At 38.9% G+C, this 25,891-nt stretch overlaps 2 protein-coding genes across 3 annotated transcripts in view; both read left to right on the top strand.

Annotated features, from left to right (window-relative positions):
* The window catches only part of LOC143258967 (opioid-binding protein/cell adhesion molecule homolog), a 145,133-nt gene extending 124,218 nt beyond the window's left edge, over positions 1-20,915 (top strand). Inside the window, exons 2-10 of the mRNA XM_076519641.1 lie at positions 13,473-13,670; positions 15,513-15,835; positions 16,116-16,257; positions 16,358-16,633; positions 17,028-17,134; positions 17,312-17,501; positions 17,686-17,712; positions 17,785-17,899; positions 19,174-20,915. Coding sequence (XP_076375756.1) covers positions 13,473-13,670; positions 15,513-15,835; positions 16,116-16,257; positions 16,358-16,633; positions 17,028-17,134; positions 17,312-17,501; positions 17,686-17,712; positions 17,785-17,873 — 1,352 coding nt within the window. The 3' untranslated portion in view covers positions 17,874-17,899; positions 19,174-20,915. The remainder of the gene's footprint in view (positions 1-13,472; positions 13,671-15,512; positions 15,836-16,115; positions 16,258-16,357; positions 16,634-17,027; positions 17,135-17,311; positions 17,502-17,685; positions 17,713-17,784; positions 17,900-19,173) is intronic.
* A 1,705-nt stretch (positions 20,916-22,620) lies between these two features.
* On the top strand, positions 22,621-25,888 carry ZnT49B (solute carrier family 30 member 9). Of its 2 annotated transcripts, none has more exons than XM_076519623.1 (11): positions 22,621-22,779; positions 22,943-23,424; positions 23,544-23,730; positions 23,801-23,883; positions 24,103-24,229; positions 24,303-24,441; positions 24,534-24,857; positions 24,955-25,167; positions 25,239-25,373; positions 25,519-25,632; positions 25,700-25,888. In XM_076519623.1, exons 2-11 carry the CDS (start codon positions 22,995-22,997, stop codon positions 25,742-25,744), a joined length of 1,797 nt encoding a protein of 598 aa, XP_076375738.1. In that variant the 5' UTR covers positions 22,621-22,779; positions 22,943-22,994; the 3' UTR covers positions 25,745-25,888. The 2 variants fall into 2 exon arrangements, with proteins under 2 accessions (XP_076375738.1, XP_076375737.1); XM_076519622.1 differs by having other exon boundaries at positions 22,943-23,451.
* The last annotated feature ends 3 nt before the right edge of the window (positions 25,889-25,891 follow it).

Below are 25,891 nucleotides of genomic sequence, written 5' to 3'. Positions count from 1 at the left end.
ATCTGTCGCATGACTATAGTCATATCTTAACCGTTTGAGTCCCAAACAGCGCGATCGCGCTGTTCAGATCTTGTGTCGCGATCAAACTTTAGTGACGCACGCGCATCGCATAGCTGCTTTTTTTCATTCTTTTCTTTTTGTTTTGTTTGTCAACCTTGACGAGCCCTATCGGGCCGCCTGGTTCTCTTCGCAATCAATTAAGACAAGCGCTATCACGCTGTTCGGCATTTTTCGATCGTGTTTTCTCAATAATCCCTGGGACTCGAACGGTTAAGTAACCTAGATATGTTAACTTTGCTGGAATGTGGGTCACTAGCTGATTTTTCTTTATAAAATGATTAATAGTCAGCTCATCTAATACCTAGAACACTGCGTAAAGTTCCTACCTTCAGGACGATCCTTTTTAGAACGATCCTTAAATAAACTTATTACTCGGATCTGCACTCTTGCGAATTTTGTATCACACTCTCTTGATTATTTATCTATTTATTATCTACCTCCACAGATGCTTTCAAATGCTGCGCTATTTTGGCAAGATTATTTTAAATCTTCGTTAAATACTCCTTTTTTAAATTTATTATTTCGCTTCCTCCCACACTTTCTTGATTATTTATCTATTTATTATCTACCTCAACAGATGCTTTCAAATGATGCGCTAATTTGGCAAGATTATTTTAAATCTTCGTTAAATACTACTTTTTTTAAATTTATTATTACGCTTCCTCTTTCCTATTTTCCTACAGAAATCTTATTCATTTTCTTTACTTTGTACTACATGCTCTTGTCTACTTTACGTTGTCATCTTTTTGTATTATCGCTTTACCGTCACCGTTAGGATCTCGTTGTATGTGTAATATTTACAATATACTTCTAATGAAACTTTCTTCCGTCAATTAAATTAAATTAAATTAAATTAAATTAAATTAAATTGAATTGATTAAACCGGACACAGAGCTTCTGGAACGCGTTGATTACCGATCCGAATGCGGTAAGCGCATTCGGCGGCAACTTGTGACAACCTATGCGTGTTCTCACGACTGTCACTTGCGAGAGGAACGAAAGGCAGCGATAGTCGGAAAGTCCCCGCGGATATTAACATTCAGAATTTATCCTTCGAAGGCTGAGGTTGACAGCGCGTTCGATGGTTCACGAATGTTGAATGAGTGACGTCAGCCCTCACATTCCCTCACGCCTTAATGGTTATTATTGCTAAGAGGCACGCACTCTTATTCCGAGAGGCAGCCCTCTCGTTTTCACGTACACGCCTCGGCTACGTTTGTACGTGTGTAAACATCTTCTGGTCGGTGCGCGCCTGTAAAATACCACGAAAAGAGGTGGGAGTCAGCCGATCGTGGCCCGTGGAATGTGCAACACGGCCCGCACCGTTCCGTGAGCCGTTTTATGCATGTATGCACGCGTGTTCCTACAGGGGTAATAAAACGGGGAGTGCCATTGGCCGAAATGACCCCCGGCGACGCAACACACGGCGAACACGGGGAACCGTGACCCCCTAAAACGTAACCGGTGCTCCTCGAGATCATGAGGTCATCGGTACCGACACGGTTTCACCAAATGCTAAATATCGGGGACAATGGTTTTTTAAACGACGTTTCGTCACGATCACGAAATTTTTCGCTCGTATCGCCATACATGGCTCGGCGCGGTTTTGAAACGTTTCTGCGAATTCCCCAGATTCTCGAGGCTCGATAAGTTTCTTTTTTCCTTTTCGACTTTCTTGGACACACTGATGCTCTGATATTGCGGGCATGGTCAAGCGTTGCGTTTCCTGTGGTGCATACGAAGGTGTCGTAACTTCGTGCAAAAGGCACGGTTTCGTTTCACTTTCGAATTTATCTTTCTTGACAATTTAGTAACTCGAAAGCAGTATATATATTTATTATCACGTTTTATTATTATATTATTATATTATTATCACGTTTTATAAGTGAAAATATATATATATATATATATATATATATATGTGACTGTCACAGTGACTGTCACTTAAAATCGTACGCCTAGTAATTCAGCCGATTTTCACTTATAAAACGTGATAATTGTAGGATATACATATATATACAGGGTGTCCAAAAAATGTCACAGATTGGATTTTCGCAAAGGAAAAAGTTACTTAGAATGATCTCAGCTACCCCACATTTCCGTAATGCGAGACATTTTTGGGACACCCTGTATATATATAATATATACGTTTTATAAATGAAAATCGGCTGAATTCCTAGGTGTACGGTTTTAAGTGACAGTCACTGCTACACTGTAGTTTAAGAAATAGAAACCAGACTGACAACTGTTTCTTTCTTCAATCATTTGAACAGATTGAAAGTAACGTGTTCCCATTCTGAAATTCTCTTAGTCTTTCTGTTATTATAAATGTCCTCTACACTACTTCATTATAAATGCGTATTATCCGCAATGTAGTAATAATTGTTATTCGAACGATTTTTAGGGTTGTAACGTGAGCGTTACAGACTTTTTCATTCAAAGTAAAATCATTCTGGACCACTTCGACTATTTGTGCTGTGAAATAATGTTTCATTAGCGTTCTGTGTCCTGCAATTTACCTGCGAGTTCTTCTTTATATCTTTCACTAAAGCTAGAAAGTATAATTTTTAGCTTCTTATTACGTACATTTTTATGGTACTGTAATAACTTGAAAGTTCGTAATTATTGTAATAAAATTCTTTTGCACCACGTAACATAGGAAATTAGTGAAGCAATTGTCGTTCAATTATTATGGTAAACATTGTAGGCCGATAGGTAATAATGACGAATTTCTGTTAATGCACTTAATGCCTTAATAACATGTTTACTCTCTCCCACTGTGCAGCCGCATCCTCGTAAAGGGGAACGTTTGTCGGTACAAACAAACTTTGTCATAGGGGAGGAAGACGCGATCGATAGTCTGAGATCATTAAGCTGCCGTCTTCCTACTCGTTTCTATGGAAGATTCTATCCCTTGGAACGCGCGAAGTGATTTAACATTCCCAAGCCTTACAGAGAAATGCTGCAGTAACGAAACAAAAATAACCAAGAAAATGCATTGGTCGATGTACAAAATTGATTCTTAATTTGTAGTTTAGAATTTTGTGTAGTCACAAATCAGTTTTCTGTAGTATAACATTGGGGAAGTTTTAGTGACGTAAACATCCAAACGACTTGAATTTTTTCAGGTATTAGCAAGACTAATTTGTTAGACAATGTTTTCATTTCTTTTTTGTCATTCCAACAAATTGCAACTTCCGCGATACAGCTTCTTCTTCTTTCTCTATTACAACTGCAAAAAGTCAAGTAGTTCGGTAGAATTTTTAAAAAGTTATCCCGCTTTAAAATTAGTGTTATCTTTTTATTTGGGTCTGTATTAATGACTGACTTGATCGTGAAAATCAATTTTTATAGCCGAATTTACTCACCTTATCAATCGCACTGTCTGGAATTTCTTTCGAAGTGAATCTAAAATATCTGACAGTAATAAACTTGTTTCATAAAAATCCAAATTAAAATATCAAAAAGGGTATACATATATACTTAAGCCAAAAATTGCAATCTATATCATCCTCAATTATCCTCAAACATCATCCTCGTTCCATATAAAATCGTTCCACATAAATAGATCACAAACTTTCAAGCAGCTTGCGCAAACTAAATCGAGAACAAATCGGAAGTCGAGCTCACAATATTAACACACAGTTAAAGAATTCATTAAATGTTTATGCTATACAATGAATACTTCGTTTCACTTTAGTAAAAGATTTTTCGAGCAATCAAAGGATTGACTTGGATAAACTTGGTGCTGATAGGGGTTGACAGGAGTTTGTGGGTCACCCTGCATGACTGCAAAACATGATGTCTCGAAGGGTCTACTATACACGTCGTCCTGGCTCTTTATCCTTACGTGACCGGTTATGGTTATGATGAAGACGCGCATTTACCCGGGAGTACAGTTTCGCGGCCGGTTACCGCGCAACCACCCCCATACATCAAACGGGGAGATTGTAAATTAGCCGGGAGATCAGGTGGAGGCAATCTATGTATGTATGTATGCGGCCTGTGAAATGTCAGGGTGCCTCTAAAGGGTGCAATTACGTTGGGGATGCAGACAACCGAGCGATTTATACTGCCGGCAAATACGGTTTTATTCTGCCATCATCGGGAGCTGTGCGAGGAGCAATTTATGCGGCCTTTATGAGCAGACTGTGGATCCTTAAGAATTTACATTAATTACCAACGAGAGAGGTACGATAAAATCTGAAGCGCAATTCAGGACAACATTGTCTTCGACTTAGATCGACTTCCGTTTTGTTCTCCAACCTCTTCGCGTTTTATTGCCTTCACATGTACGTTGACTAGATTGTAATTGATTTTCCGTCGATTTCTTTCACAGCTGCGTTGAGATTACCACTTCTTCGTCCGTAATAGTTTCTTTAAATATAATAAGACAATTAATTATTTCTAGCATTCAATGCTAGACAATTATTATTTCTTTATTTTCTTCCAGATTTTGGTAGCAGAAGAATCAAATTTTATTTCGAATTAGAAGAATTGAATAACATTCATATTTAGTATACAGGATGTCCCAAAATTATGGTATTTCCGAGAAATGGGGGATTGCTGAGGTCATTTGAAATATACAAAACTGAATGTCATTCAATTCTTAATATCGAGTGTTCCCAAATTATTATACAAGCGGGAAATGATGAATTCCTGAGGTCATTTGAAGTAACTTTTTCCTTAGCGAAAATGCAATCCGTGGCTTCGTTTACGAGTTATTAACGAAAAACACTGATCAATATGAGAGGCGAGATCAGTTGGTGCGAGGCGGATGAGCCAATGAGCGGAACTGGGCCGTCTCGCGCCAGCCGAGCTCGCCTCTCATTGGTCACTGTTTTTCGTTAATAACTCGTAAACGAAGCCACGGATTGCATTTTCGCTAAGGAAAAAGTTACGTCAAATGACCTTAGGAATTCATCATTTCCCGCTTGTATAATAATTTGGGAACACTCGGTATTAAGAATTGAATGACATTCAGTTTTGTATATTAAGAAATGAATGACATTCACTTTAGTATACATTCAAATGTATATGAATGAATCTAACTCGTCGCTATAATGCAAGGGGTTAATAATTACCATAATCGAAAAAGACAATTTTTGTTTCTACAGTCACTTTTATTCCTAGATTCTAATAATAGACGAATCTGTCTCGTCTTGAGAGAAGTGAACGGCGCGGCGTTCATATTTACCACTTAGATTATCTATGAAATCTTCATCACCAGTCTGACTCGTTGTTATTGGACTGCGAATCTTTGTGCAGAATGATAACGTTCTGCATCTGCTGCAAGAAACTGGAGTCATTCATAGATTTCTACTTGTCTTTATTAACTTTAATAGGTTGAAAATGGTGGATTGAAATCCGAGAATTATTTCAATTTCATTGCTGTTTTAAATTCCACCTACTCATTTTTCTTATAAATTGTAGGATGGGAAAATACATTTTACCCTTAGTGCAGAAAAATGCTAGACACGAATTTGCTTTCACGAATCCTTGGTCACCTTGCGAATCTAACAGTATTTGCTCTGTCCTGAGGAATCGCGGAAGATATACGGTTCACGTTTCTCGGATGCTGGACCGTTCCGCGCCGACAATAGGCCAATAACAGTGGAAATAATTCCGCGACACATCTATCAGATCTCAAGTGCTGTAAAGCACACGTCCCGGCTAACGAGTGAGCCTTCTCGTCGCATTTTACGAGACAGTCGTCCGCGAGGGTCTCGGAGGGGTTAATTGAATCATCCACGACGAACGATCCGTGGCCATAAATCCTAGCAAATTCGAAACGATTATTCGGCGAATCGAAATTTACATTTAAATAAGACCTCGCCGCCATTATTGGCGAAAGCATCGACGAATGGCCGTCGACGTTCCCGCGGTTTTGTCGCGTAGATCGCGGTATTAATTTGAGAGTAGCTCGTTTAGAGATCCGACGATTTCCTCGAAACGATTCGCAAAATGGAGGCGGTGCCTGGCGTTTAAAGTCGTTTTCGCGGCAAGCGAAAAGTGGTCGTTTCTGTGATAAAATCGTAGACGTTTCAGCTGAGTTAAGAGAGACCGACGAAACTTTCCTTAAATCGAAGCTTAACACGTTCCGTGCCGAGCTTTTTTTACTCGAATCTTCACACTTTGATATTTTACTAAAACTTGATGTATTACGTGCAATTATTAATTCTCGTACACATAACAACGTAACAAAAACTTATCAACGCCCATTCTTGCGGTGGAAATTGATTCTTCGGTTCTAAATTTCTTGTAAACAATTTGTTCAGTTCACTAAGTAAACATGCAAGCGTGTACCATCGATGGTACACGTGGCACGGAACGTGTTAAATGATATAGAAGGCGACAACTTTTTCGCCCGACGCAAGAATGTCTGATAGAATCAGGGAATAATGATTTCTATAGTGTATTTCTAGACTGCGGATTTTATGCATTTATGGAGAAAATAGACAGGTGAAATTTAACACTAGACGTATCGAGCCCTAAACGTAACTGATGTACAATAATTTCTCCCAGAAGTGTTCGAAGTTGGAACTGAAACCGGCAGATCTGAGAATACTAAGTCGCGATTCTTTGGGTCTCACGGTTCGTTTTTATAGAAACTCGAGGCAATCGGCAGGAAAAAGCAGCGGCCAGCATACCGGTGTACATTAATATGAATACATAGTAATGCTAGAATAAGTTCTAATTTTTTGCCACAATTTTAAGGCAATTCGGAGACCACGTGACACGATTCGAAGGCAATTCGGAGGCCATATGACACGATTCGAAGGCAATTCGGAGGCCATATGACACGATTCGAAGGCAATTCAGAGGCCACATGACACGATTCGAAGTACCTAGTACCTATCACGTCGGCCCTTAGCATCGATGTAGTAATAAATTACATAGTCGTAGGACCAGCACAGGGAAATTCACAGCAACCCGAAATTTGGCATTTCCGAAAGAAATTACTCTACATAATTTTATAACGATTTTTTTATAACGATCTTTCATCATTTTTATTATAATACCAGCTTGGATTAAGAAATTGAAAAAGTTTTTACAATGTTAGCAATTTTAGAACAAGAATAACAAGAACACGACTGTGAAAACCGGTCATTTTGACCGCCTCGATAGGTTTAGTATTGAAATAGTAAAAAGATTTGAAGAACCTAAAAATGTTGATACATTAATTTCATCTTGCTAGAATTATTTAAGAAACAAACAAAATCGTACTTGACTTGAATGTCTCGCCAAAAAAAGTACAGACGATTAGGATTCTGCTAGCCAATTGTAGCTGACGCGATCATAAATGGAAGCCGCACGAGGTAACAGAAAAATTGCAAAATATTAATCTGCAGTACGGACCGCTGGTTAAGAGAAATATTGCTGGGGAGGCAATAATTATTATTGTTCCATGTTGGAAGCATGATTCAGACAGGGCGTGGGACGCGGTTTTCGCAGTTGCGTCTCGAAACGGGAGATACCATCGTACGAAACAGTAGGTATGTACACGGTAGCCGTTGGCCGGTTTCAATGAAAATTCTTAGAACCCGAGGTGATTATGCCTCATACGATCCCCGTAGAAACCGCAACGGCGATCCCATTGGTCCCCCATAGGCTTTCCGATTGTAACTGGACACTTAACAAAATGCTGGGAATGTTAGTTGCGTCGATAAATCTTAATTGCTTGTCCCTCATCGATATGCGGCATCGATTGCGATCTAGGAACGAAAGGTTACATTGCATTGTGAGTTCCAACGATATCTTGTTAGATCGTGTCGATCATCTCGCGCGCGCGGCGAAACGCTCATTCTGTTCCGCGTTAATTGCGCAAATCGCGAACGAGACAAATTCTCTCTTATCTCCAGTTATCTTTCAATTGATGTGTAACTGGGCGGGAGACGTTTCTGCCATTAATAGCCTTTTATCTCGCTGCGCTCTTTATTAATAAATCGCGAATATTTATGCGTCCATTGACTCTAACGATCTTCGATGCAGATCAGATGCAGTTTTCAATGAGCTGGTTATATCCTTCGGCTTCTTTGTGCATGCCTACACGTGTTTTATCGATCACGCTGTGTGTACAGATTCTTTCATCAAGCTTTTCTGAAATCATTCTCAAAGATCTGGAGTTCCGCGTTTTGTAAGAAATAGCTAGCCATGCTTTCGTGACAAGCACCTACGCTATTTTCTATTGGGTTGGCAACTAAGTAATTGCCGATTTCAGTTATAGATGTCTCTCACTCCCATTTTTATGATATCCGTAAATGTTATATTATAAAATTATTATTATTATTATTATTATTATTATTATTATTATTATTATTATTATTATTATGTTATTTTTTATTATCCGTGAATGTTAGCAACTGGACAAATTGAATGCAGCGGTCAAGGAAAAGCGACCAGAATTGGTCAATCGTAAAGGTGTCATTTTCCACCAGGACAATGCTAGGCCGCACACGTCTTTGTCCACTCAGCAAAAATTGATGAATATTGGTTGGGAATTGATGTTACACCCACCATATAGTCCTGATCTCGCGCCATCGGATTACCACTTATTTCGATCCCCGGACAACTCCTTTCGTGGTAAAACTTTTAATGATGATGACGCTGTAAAATCTCACTTAACTCAGTTTTTGGCCGAAAAGGATCAGACTTTCTACGAGCGTGGAATTTTCAAGTTGTCAGAGGGATGGCAAAAGGTCGTCGAACAAAATGGAAAATACATTACAGATTAAACTTCATTGCAAGTAAAAAAATTTTTTATTTCATTGAACAAATCGGCAATTACTTAGTTGCCAACCCAATAGCTAGCCATGTTTTTGTGACAAGCATCTACGCTATTTTCTAGCCACGTATTCTCGAATATGTGGCATTTTTATCAAGCACCAAACAATCAGCCGCAGGTTTAAAATACAAATTAATTGTTTTCGTATTCCAAACTGTTACTAATGGCTTAAAAGTTCCAACGTGTATTTGCCGCAAGATAATTCCTAAAACAAGGGGTTGAAGAATCGCAATTGATATTTTGCTGCACAACCATAATGGTACGCAGATGGAAAATTAATGAGCGTGGCGCATGGTGCACCATGACTGCACAAAGTGTATCACAGCAACTCTAATTTTAACCATCGAAACCAGGTCGAACTTTCGATCCCACCCTGAATTTCAATCACGAACCTCGATCCTCTATTCGAGAGCCATCCTGTGCGACATCCGCGATCACAATGATCACGACTAGTCACGTAAGGATAACGCGGTAGCATGACGTGTACTGTTCGAGTGAATCTTGAGCGTGAGTCGGGTCCTTTTTTTGGCTATGCATAGTCAGCGAAGATGACATCATCGCCGATAAAGCGTGCGCCTAATGCAAAACGGTTTTGCGGTTTTTCAGGCACGTCCGTTATTCTTTCGTGTAGGCTAGCGTACCAGTTGAATCCTAATAGAAGCTAGCTGGAACGAACAATCCTCCTCCATCTTTTTGTCTCCTTCCTCGTCTCCTTCCACCCTGCGTTTCGCAAGACCTCCCCGACAAAGCTTCTGACGTAGCGGCCAGTTCTTGCGTCGCTCCGTGCACCTTCGTTGCATTTACTCGGATGCTTGGTTTATGATGCACTGCGTATTGCTGCGTCTTCCCATTCACCTTGGACACACCGCAACGCGCCGGATGCACGGATCGGCTCTCGGATGTCCCTCCCTTTGTCCGGCGAAATGGGTCTGCGAACCGATGAAGAATCGCCGGATTTAATGCGCTCGTAACTTTAGAAGTCCTCTCGGAAGCGGTTCCTAGGGGTCACTCGGAAAATTCATTTCGTGCCGCGAATACTAAAGAGCCGAAGTTCTTTACCGTCGCGGTGATTTGCTGCGTTTCCTTATCTCGAGTGTTCCTCCCGTGTTTCTTTCCGTCCGTTCCCTGCGAATTTACACCTTTTCGTGGATGATTCATGTTTGGCGAATGTGCGAGATGGAACGTGAAAAAAGATAACACTTCGGTGAATCAGCCGCTGGTCGTTCAAGGTGGATAGGTGTAGGTGTCTTTGCATGTTTTGCAACACGTTCGTCTGGAAACTCGTTTCTCTGCTGTTGAATAATGAATAACAGGATACAATTACTCTTGGTTTTGCCGCAATTGCGCTGAATCCGCAGTCTACTTATAAGTGTCACAAGCTTCAATCCTTTCCTTGTTCTTAACGAGTTGATAACGAATTTCTGTTGGTCAGAGTTAACGATAGAATCGAATATAAATTGTGTTGCAGAGATATTTCACTCATTTCTGTTTTCCACACTAATTAAACCGATTACATTTGATTAATATAATCAAATAATTATAATAATCTTGGACGAATTCATGGACCGTAGAGCCATCAAAGATTTTACAGTACCTAGAAATTATGAATAAAGATATTGATATTTTGATATTGATATTTAATTAATAATATATTGATATTTATATTGATATTATATTGATATATATATATTTTATATTGATATTTAATATTCATAGAATATGACAACACAGTTCGAGAGATGTCGGAGATTTCAAACAGCTGGACACTGCGAACAAAAGAAAACATTCATGTTTTAAAATTCGTGCTTCTAAATTCATCAAGTACTGCCACACAATTTCATGAACGTCTCAAAATTCATCACGCGCCACAATCGTAGAGTTGTCAAAGGATTGCAGTATTTCGAGCATTTTAGAGACAGTGGAGACTCCCGTCAGGACGGACCATCTAATTAAAATCGCAATTCGAAATCAATTTAAAGTCACCGCGATAACGATCGTAATCCCAGGAGGCATTTACGTTCAATTTCCGCGGTGAACGTCGGGAACCCGCGTCCCAGGGAAACTTAATTTCAATTGGACACGCGAGAGCTCGGCCAGGAGAAAAAGGACGCCGAGTGTCCATGGCGAGAGTATGGGACATCGTGGCGTCTTTTCTAGGTCGTCACCAGGGGAGACCACCACCACCGACGTCCTTCGTCAGGGGTTGCAAGCTAAGTAGAAACAGAACTACCGGCACGTGGTGGCTAGCCATTAACCCAGATTCATGGGTCGTTCTCGGTTTAATCGTACCTTGTATTCGACACTGCGCTAAACACCACCATTCTCGCCTCTACGCGAAATTAAAGGATCGCTAAATTATCACCGCAACATCGTCCATCCTTCGGCTTCTGTTACATCCTGCGGAAACATCTTCGAATATTCTGTCTGTGCTCGTTTCGAAGTCTCTGCTTTTACTTCAACATTTGCCCAAAAATCGTGTCTAGTTAACACGTTAGTAATATTCCCTGTAAAACAAAGTGTGGAGAGGTTATTCTTCCTTTGGAAACTTTCAAACGATGGTACAATGTTTGCAACATTTTTCTCGAGATTTTTCTTAATGGGACATTATAGGGAGAAATTTCCTTTTCAAAAGTTAATCTATAATTTTTCAACTACGTTTTACTTTGAATATTTCTACAATTTATCTTGAACAAAAAATGTGTGCCTTGAGAATACACATTGATCGTATATGTTATATGTGGATTACTCAATTATTCGTCCAGCTTTTGAAAGTTAATTTTTGCGATAACATATCAAGTGTTCCAAAGATTGCAAAAGTAGTCGATATCGCGCATCCTCGAACCATCGTACTTTTACGAAAATGTGGCTCTCGTGGCAACGGTCAAATTATTAATGTGTCCAATAAGAAAGTCGATGTTGACCTCGACACAAGTCCAAAAATATATACATTCTGATTGATACATGGGAGCAAACAAATCGTCATCGATCTCGAATCAGCTGGTCCAGAAATACGTGAAAACCAATAGACACGTAAAAATTCGGACGCCGACATTTCCGCTCTGAACACTAGAGAAGCTTCCTGCGAGAACGAAACCCTAGGAGACCGTCCGCGTATCTCTTCGTTCGCGCGCTCTATCGAATCGAATTCCGTTGGCGAAAGCCCGGCGCCATCCTCCCGAGTCCACAATTTACTTGTAACGACGACCAGAAAGGAGAGGCACCGGAGGGTCGGAATTAGATTTCTGGTGCACGACATGCGCTTAATTTCAGGGCAGCGTATGCAAGCACATCGTTTTCTAATAATACGCGGCCCCCATACCGGCCACTCCAACAATGCTTTTCCACGCGTTGCTCTCGCCGGCCAGCGCGCCGTTCGCCTGTTTCGAGGGAACAATGAACACCAGGGGAGGGGTACGAAACGGTAGAACGAACGAAATAAGAGGTCCACACCCTCGGCTGCGTGTCTACACCCAGTTTACCCCATTTTCAGGCGCGTCGACCTCGTGTGTCCAGCGGCGTTCGATTTCAAACTAGAAGCCGCGCCCTTATTAGCGAAAAATATGGATCGCTCTGGCCTCCCGTGACCACTTGTCACACGCGGACAACCTCTCGTTCCCGACTTTACTGATTTCGTTATGGACGCCCTCGTGATGGCACGCGATCCGAGGGAAACGGCCCCCGTTGCCCGCTGTTCGACAGCCGGGACAGTGTCCATCGCGGATTTATGCTCGAACGCAAGGGGTGGGACGGCCTCCATTCGAGGTCCAAAGGACTCCGGGATTTAGAACAGGCCTTTGATAAGGTTCCGGTGAATTTCAAGCCGCACTGAATTACTGCTAGCTCTTCGCTTTGACCCGCCGCTCACCAATCCTTTGTCTCCGGTCGATAACGTTTGAGCGACGAGATTAGGTTCTCGATTAAACGGCGAACAACGTACGCTTATGAACCTGAGAGCGTTTGCTAACTGCGTTTGCAACAGTTTACCGAGTGCGTATAATCTCTAGCACACAGCTGAAAAATGTTCCGGATCGTACATCGGGAAGCTTGTTTTCTTCAATTAAATCGCGTTTCTTCTGAACAAGAAAAGTCGAGTCAGTTTGGTGCATCATCGTCTTTTTAGAACTGTGAACACACATCGTTCGGAGAGCCTGCAACTCTTTTCTGTAACGGTCCAGAAAAGCTTCGATTATTTTCATATTTTACGAGAGGACACGTTGCATTTTAATAGAACGTAACGAAGTTTGAATTTGGAATTAAGACGGAAACGAGAAGTTTCTGAAAGGTGATTCCTACGAGCGACGAATTAAATCGTGTCCTCGTCGCAAAAAGTTGATTTGCAAGCACCAAGGGGTAGAACAAAGGCCATGGAACTAGGAGGGAATGTATAAGCGGGTTAGAAGGACGAGACCCAGCGCGATTAATCGGATTTCCTTTGAAATTCTTCGAGTTCCCGGGGTCCTATGCTAATAAGCCGACAGTCACGGTTCCGCGCCGAGGGCCCGTGGATTCGAGGAGTTTCGCTGAAAGTGAACGTTACAACGGTGTAATGGAACGTGACCGCGGGTATCTCGGCGTGTCTGTCCGCGAACGGCCGCTAATTAAACGCGACGCGGTTCTTTTGTTCCAGCCTGGTGCAAGCCGGCGAAGAACGCCGAAAGCGAGGACTACCACGACGACGATCCGCCATCCGATTACGACGATAACGTCGACGACGACGACGATCCTGGAACCAGCGAGGATCCGCCGCAGATCGTCTCCAAAGCACAAGTGATACACGCGACCAACGGGAGCACGATTTCACTGCCTTGTCTCGTGAAAAATACAGGTAAGTCGCATCTGTTCTTTCAGTTTCAGTACACTACATGTTTCAGATTGATCTCCTTTCACGAACAAGTCAATGGGTTGCTACCAAATAATACTGGTAACAACAATAATATTTATTGATATACAGGGTGTCTCAGCATCGGTGGTACAACCGAGAAGGAGGTGATTCTACATGAAAAACGAATCGAAATTAACCCTTTGCACTCGGGTGGCGACTCTGAGGCGCCACTAAAAATTGCTATACTATTTTTCAAAATAATTGTAATAGTATCAGACTCGTTTATATCTAAAAAAACTCTTAAAATTGCAAGTTTTGTACTTGTCAATAGTCTTTCATATGCATAAATCGCAATAAATCATATAAAATGGAAACACCGTAGGTCAGAAAATATGTTTAAAATATAATTAAAATAGCTTCGAGTGCAAAGGGTTAGGGGATAACATTTTTTCATTCCAGACTTCGTTGTCGAGAGAATCGACTTTGAATATTCAGCGAGTACGCGCACACATAACTATGATTTAGAGGGATGATGATGAGGCCTCGGAATTATCGAGCACGCAACATTCAGATCGCAAGGGCTATCCTAACGATGTTGCATGCTTGGTAATTTCGAGTCCTGATTTACATGGATGGATCTCCATAGAAGTCATGTGCTACTTACAAATAGCACTAATATCATTAGTATCAACGTGATGTGCTGTGTTACTAATTTCTGCCTATGGATACATACAGTAATGCAAAAATTGTTGAAAATGCTGAATATTCGAAGTCGATTTTGGCGACAACGAAGCATCAACTTTGAACAAATTTTATTCTTTATTTTCGATTTGTGTTTTTTATATGTATAGAATCATCTCCTGTTCGGTCGTACCACCGATGCTGGGACACCGTGTATATAAACAGGGAAATCTCCTTTGTTACAAGAAGTTTAAGAAAATTTACAAACAATAAAAAGAAAGAAAAGAAATAAACATAGCAAGAATGAAATGGAAAAGTAAAGATAATAGTTATAATAAATATAAATAAAATGGCAATAAAAGAGAAAAAAACAATAATTGATAATAATGACAAATGTAATATAAGTCATTAAAAGTGATAGCGAATATTTCGATCAGAGAGGAGAATGAAAGCAGAATTTTGCTTCGTTTCCAATTTGATTTCTAAGACATCAATTATGTATTAGGTCTACCGGAAAGTTCTGTCCGTTTTTGAATTGAAATATAACACAATTTTCATACATTTAATAATATTCATTGTAGAATATACTTTCCATCGTTACTTATGACTTCTTGCCAGCGTGATGGCAATTTGTAAATGCCATTTTTAAAAAATGATTTATTTTTAGAGGCGAAGAACTCAACTAGTGCTTGGTTGACAACAGCTTCAGTTTTGAATTTTTTTTCCTGTAAAAAGTTTTGCAAAGAGAGAAACAAGTGATAATCGGAGGGTGCTAGGTCTGGGGAGTATGGTGGATGTGACAGAATTTCCCAGCCTAGCTCTGCGATTTTCTGACGAGTCGCCAAAGCAGCATGTGGTCTGGCATTATCATCGGTAGCCATGTTTTCACGATCGCGTCTCACTTAATAATGACATGAGACATCTCTGTTTCAGTTTAATTAGGAGAGTACATGTGTGTAAATGCAATGATAAAGAGAGATAGTCATATATGTCTCAAATCAACACGTGCATATGGATTGAAACTTGAAGTGACACTATCGGACAGAACTTTATAGACCTAATATAATATCCCAATTTCTTAATAGTGCTCCAAATGACTTTCTAAACCATAAATCTTAAGGAAAAATCGTGAATGATGTTTCTCAAGCGAACGTGGAATTTCAGAGCATGTAGCAGTAACGTGGAAGCGAAACGACGAGAACCTGTACTATGACTCGACTCCGATGACATCGGACTCCAACAGGATTGTTCGGCTACAGAACAACACGCTGGTAATCCACAATGTGACGGTCAACGACACGTCCGACGATTACGAGTGCACCATACTCCAGGATCCACCCATCACCATCAAACACAAGGTTGTGGTCGAGACGGACAAGGTCCGTGTCTACCCTGCAAAAACGGTTACTGCGAACGCTGGCGAAACTATCACACTTGGCTGCGACACCTCCATGCAACCTGCCCCTGAAATCAAGTGGTACCACAAGGTAAATATTACATTCTTCTGATATCGTAAAAATCACCGGAAGATGTTCATTTCTGGACAGGACAAAGCCTGCCATAGGAGTATAAAAGAAGAACACATTTTATGTATATGAATCTGTGCCTCGAACGAATTCATTGATCATTGAGACACAGATTCATATTTTTAACATTTAAAATCACTATCAACGCAACAGAAGAATAAGGGATTATTATGGAGATACCTTAGAGAAGTTATTGAAAAGCTAAGAAAGAAGACTAATGTGATTTGTCCGCTTTTTGCAGTCAAAGAAGATCCACGCCGAGAGCCCCAGCAACCGTCTGGTGATCAGGAATGTGAGCAAGCACGACAACGGTGTCTATCATTGCCTGGCGGAGGACGGTTCTAAACACCCACCGGTGGGGATCATCACGGTCGTCATCAATTGTAAGCAAACTTGCTCCAGAATTGCAGTGGTCCTATGCCGTCACTATATTTAGTCGACCCAGAAACGGTGGAATCAAACACGATGTATTTGTTTGCGTAGATGCTCCTGAAATAGAGGACAAAAAGGAATCTGTGCACACCGGACTCGGTGTCGAGTCGGAGCTAATGTGTGTGATCCATGCACATCCGAGCCCTAGGGTACACTGGTACAAGGACCAGAAAGAGGTTCAGGCGCAGGCGGGCAAGATCGAAATGAGAACGGATAAAAATCGCCATATTCTGAAGATCTTGCACACCGAAGAACAAGATCTTGGAAAGTACAAATGTGTCGCGGTGAACAATCTTGGAAAGACTGAGAAGATATTCACTCTTACCGGTAATTATCTTTCGACGTGAAAAATAGTGTAGGATTTAGAGGATCATTCTTCGTCTATTTTACACCTGGGTGTAAACCTGGGTTACACCTGTCAATCAGTTTATCTGGCGCTTTTGAAGCAGGACAGTGTCGTGTCTGGGTTGGGACAGGATTAAAACATAAAGAAAATTTAGATCTAATCTAGACAATGATACAAATTCAACTGCCCTTTTGAAAAATCAGCATATGTGCAACTGAAAGATGAGTTATCACGAGATGAGTTTCCGAACCTCCATGAACGACTTCTAAACTATTCATTGCATAGAAAAACGTATCGAGTCGGAATTGCATGATATCTGAAACTAATTTTTCTTCTGTTAACAATGTTCCATAACTTGAGATTCTCATTGTTTAGGTGCTCCATCCCAAGCAGCGGTATTCGGCACTGAGGTGACCCGAACTGATAGAGGATTGATCCTGAAATGGCGGTTGCAGAGTTATTCGCCCATCACCGAATACAAGGTGAAGCACTCTTTCAATCCTTAAGTGGTTATGTCCATGTATTCAAAAATGTCAAAGTATTACTATTACGTGAAAGGGAGATATTAAGATGCATTCCAAATAACTTGACCACTTAAAGATGTAACAGAAGTTCGAAAAGAAAATTTTTTGGTACTAATGAACGCTGAACACTTACAGTTGGAGTACCGTCGTAAAGGGGAACACAATTGGATCTCTCTGAAACCAACGGTGACGAACGGCCAAGGCAATCAGTTCACAGTCAAACACGAGATCGAAGGACTTCAGCCGGAATCGTACGAAGCGATTCTCACAGCTAGAAACGAATTCGGATGGTCTCAACCCTCGAAACCTTTCACGTTCACGGGAGGTAAAAGTCTGAAATTGTAGATGTTCGGTGTACCAATCGGTGTAACGTTAAAAAATAAATGTATTATTCGATAGAAAATAGCAAATTATTGTGCACCAGATTGGTACATGAAACATTAGAATTGCCCACGATCGATAAACAAGACAAAGTTAATTAACTGTTCGCTTTTTCTGTCGTTTTACAGAATACGTGATCGAAGAAGCTGAAAACGGTAAGCATCTAACGCAAAGCAATTCGTTTGTTACGTAAATGGGCATGATACATTGATAAATTATGTTTGCAGTCGAAGGACCATCGGGTGTTGCATCTCAACCCACGTTAGCCTTGACAACATTATTCCTAGTCGTGTCCTGTGCCTTTACAAATCTGTAATTTACTGAATTTCTTAAACTATGTAGGTGAGTATCTCGACTTATATCACATATGAGCCGTTTATTTTGAAAGTGGCATAAGTCACTTTGTTTTTAAGTCGATATATTTAAGGGTTTGCGTTTTAACACGTTTAAAAATATGGATGCTAACTTACGAGAAGATTTACTTGTATTTGTTATCTCAGGATACTGATATTTTTCTCAGTATAAACAATTTCGTATAAACATTAAAAAAATCACCACTTTTCATTACGGTTAAGTGACTTAAGCCACTTCCAAAATAAATAGTTTAGAAAAATGACTGACATATATTAATTTTGTCCGACGTATTTTACTGAAGTGATGTTTTGAAAGGACAGTGATTTACTAAAATTGTTGAATAAATTACATATATAATAATAATTTATACCATGAACATATTTAATATAAAGGTTTGATTTAAGTATTTTTTATTTTAATATTCATAAAATACAAAAATAATTAGTACATTTCGAAACATAAGTATAGGTAATTTATATGAAAATACACCAGTTCAATTTAATTTTCGTCATCAATAGGAGTGATTAAGTCCTCGTAAATCGTGTTTTGTTTCAAATTTTTAAAATAACTGTGGTATATTGGGGGTATATAATTAAGCAAGTCCATCATGTCTTTGTATTTTGCCGAAGAAACAGGACGAGATCCAGCGTATAACGGATCCATTTCTATTTGTGAATAACGCCTAGATCTTCCTCTTTTTGATGACAAATCCAAAGTTAGAAATTCATCTTTTTCATCTAAAGTTAGTTTATAAAACATTTTATAACCATCTGCTGGCGGGTCTCTTTACATAGCCGCCACATCACTATAATATAATTTACAAAACTGCACTATTCTTTCGCACTTATAAAAATAAGTCCAGTGTGATCACAACTTTTTTAAAAATACTGAAAATAATTCAAAACAATACTTCACACACACTTATCACACGTTTCTATTTCTTTTACACTAAGCCCCGCAATTAATTTCCTGAGTACAGCGACTTACGCCACTTTCAAAATAAACATGTTTGTTATACCGTTAATTAGCAAAACTTCTCTCGAACAAATCTCAATAGTTCTCAACTTATTAATTGCAAATTTTTTAAAAATGAAAAGATACCGTTCAATTGTAATTAGTGTTACCATTAACTCGATTTTTTTGAAAAAGTGACTTATGCCACTTTCGAAATAAACGGCTCATATAGCGATTCAGTAATTATTTATTAAAGTAGATTGCGAATTTTTATATATTTATGGCATTTAAAATTTTTCATTGTGCAGGTAATTTGCTGCAGCCAAAGCGAACACCAGCAGATGCAATGGTGGTTTTAGTGAAGGAAGAATGTCTAGGAGATCCGAATGTCACTAGTGTATTATATTTTTTAAATGATCGATTAGTTAGGCGCATTTTAAACGAGTAACAGTCAATAGATTCGTAAAAAAAAAGTCAGTATTCTTGCCTGTTGTTCGAATGAGGTCTAACAATGGTACAAAGCAGAGAACCTATGGTATCACGTGTTCCTCGAGCAACAAACACGAGTACCGTCTATACATTGATGTTCATTTCAACAGAGGTCTTGGAAACAGTTGTTAAACAACATCGCAGAATTACAACGCAGACAGCGGGCATTCTGTAGGGCGAAATGCGAACGCAGAGCGTACGAGATCATTCTCCTAGGTATTCTATTTACGTATTACAAAAGAAAGGTAAAAAGATGAAGAGCATTTTAATTTTGCCCTGTGCCGGGAATAACTATAAGGGATAGTGTACTTTAAAATATATTTATATATCTATATATAAATAATATAGTATTCACTGTAAATGTATAAGTTCAGAGATACACGATTATTATTATAATTTATTTTTGTATGCTTAAGATTACTAAATCCGTGTTCTATGATGTTGCTTAGTGCCATGTACGTTGGTTTTATTCTCTTTATTTTGTACGGACATGTACAAAAGGAAGAAAAGAAAAGTAAACGGCACTGAAGGAATTGTCCGATATGATCGAGTGGACACGTAGGTACCTAATGTGTAATAGCGAAGAAATGATGTTACTAAAGTACACCGTTAGAATCTGCGAGTTAGATTGAAAGCACTTATGTATTATATATGGAAGCTGGTCAAACAGTTCGTCTTGGTCATTGAAAAATCCTATCACACTGATCTGTTTCCTTCGTGCCTGTTCTAGAAAAACAAGGATCATTCGCAAATGCAATTCAAATCAGAAGAATTAATTTCGAACAATTTGTTATCGTTAATAATAATATTTTGACCTGACTTCTGATACCTTCCGCCAAATATGTGCTTCTAATCTAAACGCCTATCACATCTTCATTTGTGTTTAGTAAACGATGCGGTGCACGGATATGGGTGTCTGTCGTGAGTGTGTGAGAGGGTGTGATGTATCGTTTTCCAAAATAGCTTGCTAGCTTTAGTACTGATACACGTCGTTCTAATGAGTTTATGATGATCGTTGTAAGCAATAGAATTATACCATCAGTTGTACAAAAATGAAACGGGAGACACAATTCGTTTCGCGAAACGACGAACACGTCATGTGAATGTTATTTATAGAAATTTTCAGTCACGCTTACTTCGGTGTCCGAAACACAATACCATTTGTTTTGTATAGTGCTCGTTGCATTTATTCATTTGATAATAGATCGATTGCGTAACTCTGCCTGCTCTTTTACCCTCGGAAACGCCATTGTCGCTGACCGACAGGTTTTCAAACAATTACAGAAGAGACGTTTTTATTGATGTGTATGTTAAACGAAGTATTTACTTTTCACCGGATTGCAAATTACACGTCGATAACGATATTCGGGAGTTCCGAAAAAGGAAACTGATCGATGACCGTGTACAGAAGTCTAATTGGAATTTCTACAGACCTATTGGAAGAATATGTATATGTGGCCGCGTATAATAATGCAATCTAATGTAAAGTGCGTACGATGCTAACGAAAAATATATTAATCGTAAAAGTTATAAATCGTTGAAATAAATACATTTAACACAACAGTTTTTTTTTATAAAACTTCTTTTATACCCACCCTCTGGAGCAGATTTTCTTTTTTCTAATTATCTGTTTGGTACAAGCATAAGTACAGTAACGTTATAAAAAATTGCACAATTTGCAAATATACAAATGTGGTATTTTCGTGAAAAAGTCGTACATAAAATAATTACCGACGGGGAAAATATTTTGTTGAAACCAGCTGGTGATACGTGGCATTGCTCCATTTAAATTTAAATATTTATTATATTCGAACGTAGATGAATCTCGTCGCTTTTTCCATAAAAATCAATGTAAAATTTGGCATGAATCAATGGCTCTATGGAAGGTAAGCGGTGTCTTTTGTGACGATATTAAGAAGCTTCGTTTAGAGATTTGTACAGTACCAAACTATGTAGTGGCAAAAGGCCAAAACAGTTGCCAACATCGACTGTAATTTATTGGTAATTTTGGTTAACAGCTTCAGCATTTTATCGCTGCGCGTGATGGTGCTATTGCTAAATTTAGTTAGGATAAGATGGTGATGCCATCTGGTTTGGGAAAAATATATACTTTTCCAATAATTAATTAGCATTACGTATTTTTATATCTTTCGGAGCAAATGATTCGTACCGGAATTTATAATTATATCTTATAGTTACAGACATGTACTCAAATACTGATACATGTCGTTAAAAACTAGAGACACGGGCTTAAAAGGGCTAGACTCACTAATGAGGTAGAGGACACAGTTATCGACAAAATGAGACGAAAATATAGGTTTACGGGGTAACATTTAACTACCTTAAATCAGCATCTTTTTCGATGTTTATTGGTATCATTTGATCCGGAGAATATTTCTATTTGAATTGAGTTTCTTTTTGATTCCTAATAGAAAACACCGGTGGCTCCATCTCATTTCTACCAAGCAGTTACACATCTCTAGATAATACCATTTATGTAACGAAATCTGTAGATACCGACCTGTGGAATTCGTAAAGTCACGTGACTATCCTAGCCCCTTAATTCTCGGCGCCCTCTGCCTAAATGGACCAGTCTGCTAGTGAACTATGTAAAACTACATCACTCATGGACTGCACACAGAAATTTTGCTTCTATTTTACAGCTACATAGTTGCACACAATTGTACATATTTAGCAGTGCAAATGAAATACAAGTCTTAAAAACTTTGTTTGTATTACAGAAAATAATTAATATAATCAACGAGAAGATAGATGGCTAAAATTTTTCGACTAACTTTTCATCAACTACTTGCTAGTTTTCGGAATTATAGACCATATGGTCAAAGCGGCAAATAATCAGTTGGATTGATACATAACATAGACTATACCTATTTTAATTAATTCTATAATTCCGCCATGTTATTGAAACGAGTTTCTACAAAATTCTAAATTGTGAAACTGTCACAAATAAACCGCAAATACAAAATTATTTCTTTTTATGGATCTTAACATTATAATTTTGAAGACAAATTTCTGAACTATCTCGGCAAGCTCTCCGAAACGGTACTGAATTAGGCTATGATAAATTATTCTAATAAAGAAAATGATGTTGACAGAAATAATATATGTATCTGATCAATTATAGTTCACATGTCGTCATTCTTTTCTTTTATTTAGCTGCAATTACAACGTGCTTCGCTTATACAATTGTATAGCAATGTTTTTACCGACAGGTATTGATGCTTGAGTATTCTCTCCGCTTTCAGGTAGGAGTAGATCGGCATTTTTGACAGTTCAGATGAGACCGAATGGACTACTTTTTCTAGTATAAATTCACATGAATTTGCTATTTTTTATCAAAATAATTATTCACGATGAATTCGATCTTATGAAATCATCAATGTACAAGTGAACTCACGAAGAAGGTAAAGAATTCATTTGAGACAATTCGATATGCTTATTTTTCTTAAAACGAATCATCTTCCGGTGATTTCGTGCTTTCATATGGACAAAAGGAATTGATTTTAAGCTGATAAGATTTTAAAATGGTACCTACGTTATGGTAAATTTAATGTTATTTATTTTCAGTTAGGTTAAGTAGTTCTCAGAAAAGTGTGACTGGCTAGGATCAAGTTTTACAATGTTTCGACGGTCTTCAAAGCTATTAAGGCTCATTCACAACATTGGTCGATACAATAATGACTGTGTGTACATTTTTCAAGTAGGATATGTTAAAAGATGTGCTAGCACTTTGATAACGTGTAATCGTAGCACGAGATGCAAGCTACACGTTGTAAATAATTCTCTTAGTTTGAAAAGAGGTGGGCAAATGAATGATCACAGATGGATACTCATTCCAACGTCCAGATCGATTTCTGTTTTCACAAAATTGCAAAAAGAAGACTCTAGCAATGTTGTGCAGAAAACGGAGGAACAGCCCGCACAGAGAATAATAGAGCTGAAGGAAGAAAATTTAGGGCAATTAAAAGAAAGACAGTTGACCTTGGAACCTGTTTCCACCACGGATGATCATATTAAAAAAGAGAAATCACAGGATATTGGAGTGGAAGGTACAGACATAGCTGCAGCAAAGAAAGGTTTCATTTTTTATTTTCTTTATGGGTTTTTAGCTGTCTATTAATTTATTTCTTTGAATCATTCTCTATACTAATATACTTGTTATTTGTAGCCAAAAAGAAGAAAGTAGACAGAAGTACATCATCCCTAGAACGTAATTTTATTACACCGGTTAGAGCCATGTCTGATTTTTTATTAAAGCCGTCCGACTTAGAAGATCTACCAAAAACCAAGAGAAGATCACCTTATGAATTTGAACCGCCGATTACTGTCTATTGGAGGAAAGACGTTGAAGCCAAGTAAGCTAAAATATTATTTGGTATCTTTAATTTCTTTTGATGATGTTCAGTGTGTTTGGTTTACTTTCAGAGCTTTAGAAGTTTGGGGCTCAAGAGATGCTTTGATAAAGGAGCTTCTCAAAAAGGAGCTCGAACAGAAAGCCTATCAGCAAAGTAAGGTTTACTGGTTTTTCATCTGATATTTATAGTAGAAAGTACCATTTTGAGATTATCTGTTCAAATCTTTACAAAAACCATTCAAAATAGAATTCGAATAGTTGTAAAGTGTCTCTCCATCTTGCAGGGTTTATTCTCATGCGTTTGTTAATACGATATAAATGTCTGCTTGATAAATTCTTTGGTATAAACATTGCTGCCTGCTTTTCGTCCTAGATGTATTTACTGTGAAACGAAGACTTAGAGATTACAGGAGAGAAATGGGTAGCAAAGCTAAGTTTACACAAGAACACGAAGGTCTTTTTGGAAGATCCGGCAAAGTAGTCCTAATTGCAATCGCGATGTAAGCCTCACCTTTTCGATTGAATCCGATAAACATCTGTCTGCTTCAATAATCAGATCCCTTTTTCCTCCAGTAACGCGTGCAATTTTATATGTAAACTATTCGCTTGGGTGTACACTGGTTCACACAGCATGTTTGCGGAGTGCGTGCACTCCGCCGCGGATACTTGCAACCAATTAATATTAGCGTATGGTATTCACAAATCGGTACAGGTAAGTGCCTCCACAATAATTGGATCACGCGATCCAATTGTTTGCCATACGTTTGTAGATTCACTATATAGTAACCATTAAAAATGTTTCAGAATCCTGATCCTGATCACCCCTATGGCTATACGAATATGAAGTACGTTTCCTCTTTGATATCTGGCGTTGGTATTTTCTGTGTGGGTGCTGGTCTATCGTTTTACCATGGAATCCATGGCCTTCTGTATCCTACGTCAGTAGAGCCGTTTTACTGGGCCTATTGTGTGCTAGCTGGCTCTTTGGTTTCTGAAGGAGCAACTTTGTTGGTTGCCATCCAATCGATAAAGAAAGGAGCGGAAGAGAAACAACGAACATTCAAGGAATATGTATTCGCAGGGCAAGATCCTTCCGTGAACGTTGTTCTTCTGGAGGACTTCGCTTCCGTAAATATTTAATAATTGCTCAAAATGATTTTGTATGTCCTTCAAACTGTATCTTGCCGAACTCAGTGTTATAGCATATTTTTATCATCTTTGATAGGTTGTCGGCATCACTACAGCAACAATATTCATGAGTCTCACCTCATACACTGGGAATTCCATGTACGATGCCATTGGATCCATTTTGGGTGGTTTCCTGTTAGGCGGCGTGGCATCTTTTATAATTAACACCAACACTGCTGCTCTAATTGGCAGAAGTATATCCCACGATGACCTCGACAAGATTAATGCAGAACTAGAGTCGGACATCATGGTAATATTTCGTTGTTTATGTTACTGTTATGTTGGACGCTGATATTCTTCTATTAATTGAGCGTATATTAGGTACGAGCTACTTATGATGTTAAAGGTATCGACATGGGTAATAACTTAGTTCGATACAAGGCCGAAATCGATTTTGACGGGAGAGAATTGACCAGATCGTATTTGGACAAGAACGATCTCGTAGCGATGCTGAAGGTAGAACTTCTGTAAAGTATAGCTTTTCCTCTGTAGCGTCACGGTTTGGGACCGAGTCTCAATCCTTTTCATTTTACGGAGACCTGCTACGGAGGAAAAATCCTAGCACTTTATACAATCAAGATCTCAAATTTCCTTCTTTCAGGAGGTGAGAGGTATGAAGAACATCGACGAGTTAGAAACGTTCATGCTGAAAAACGGTGAAGGAATCGTAGATATGGTTGGTGGCGAGATAGACAGGATGGAGCTTAAACTGAAGGTATTCAAAACCGTTTTATTGCTCTATTTTGTCATGAGCAATTACAATATTGTTCTTACGGTTACAGAAAAAGCATCCGGAGATACGGCACTGCGACCTCGAGATATTGTAAACTCGCTTTCGTATGCTAGCACGTGATACGAGTTAACAATGTAAATACTGTGTAATAATACGCGTTTCTGTATAATTTTATTTATATAAAAATAGAGAATTTATTTAAATAGATAAATAAATAAATAAGGCGACTAAGTGCGGATTT

This window comes from Megalopta genalis, chromosome 3, assembly GCF_051020955.1.
Source record: "Megalopta genalis isolate 19385.01 chromosome 3, iyMegGena1_principal, whole genome shotgun sequence".
Lineage (NCBI taxonomy): Eukaryota > Metazoa > Arthropoda > Insecta > Hymenoptera > Halictidae > Megalopta > Megalopta genalis.
Note: the sequence above shows the minus strand (reverse complement) of the source record. Positions and strands in the feature narration are given on the sequence as shown.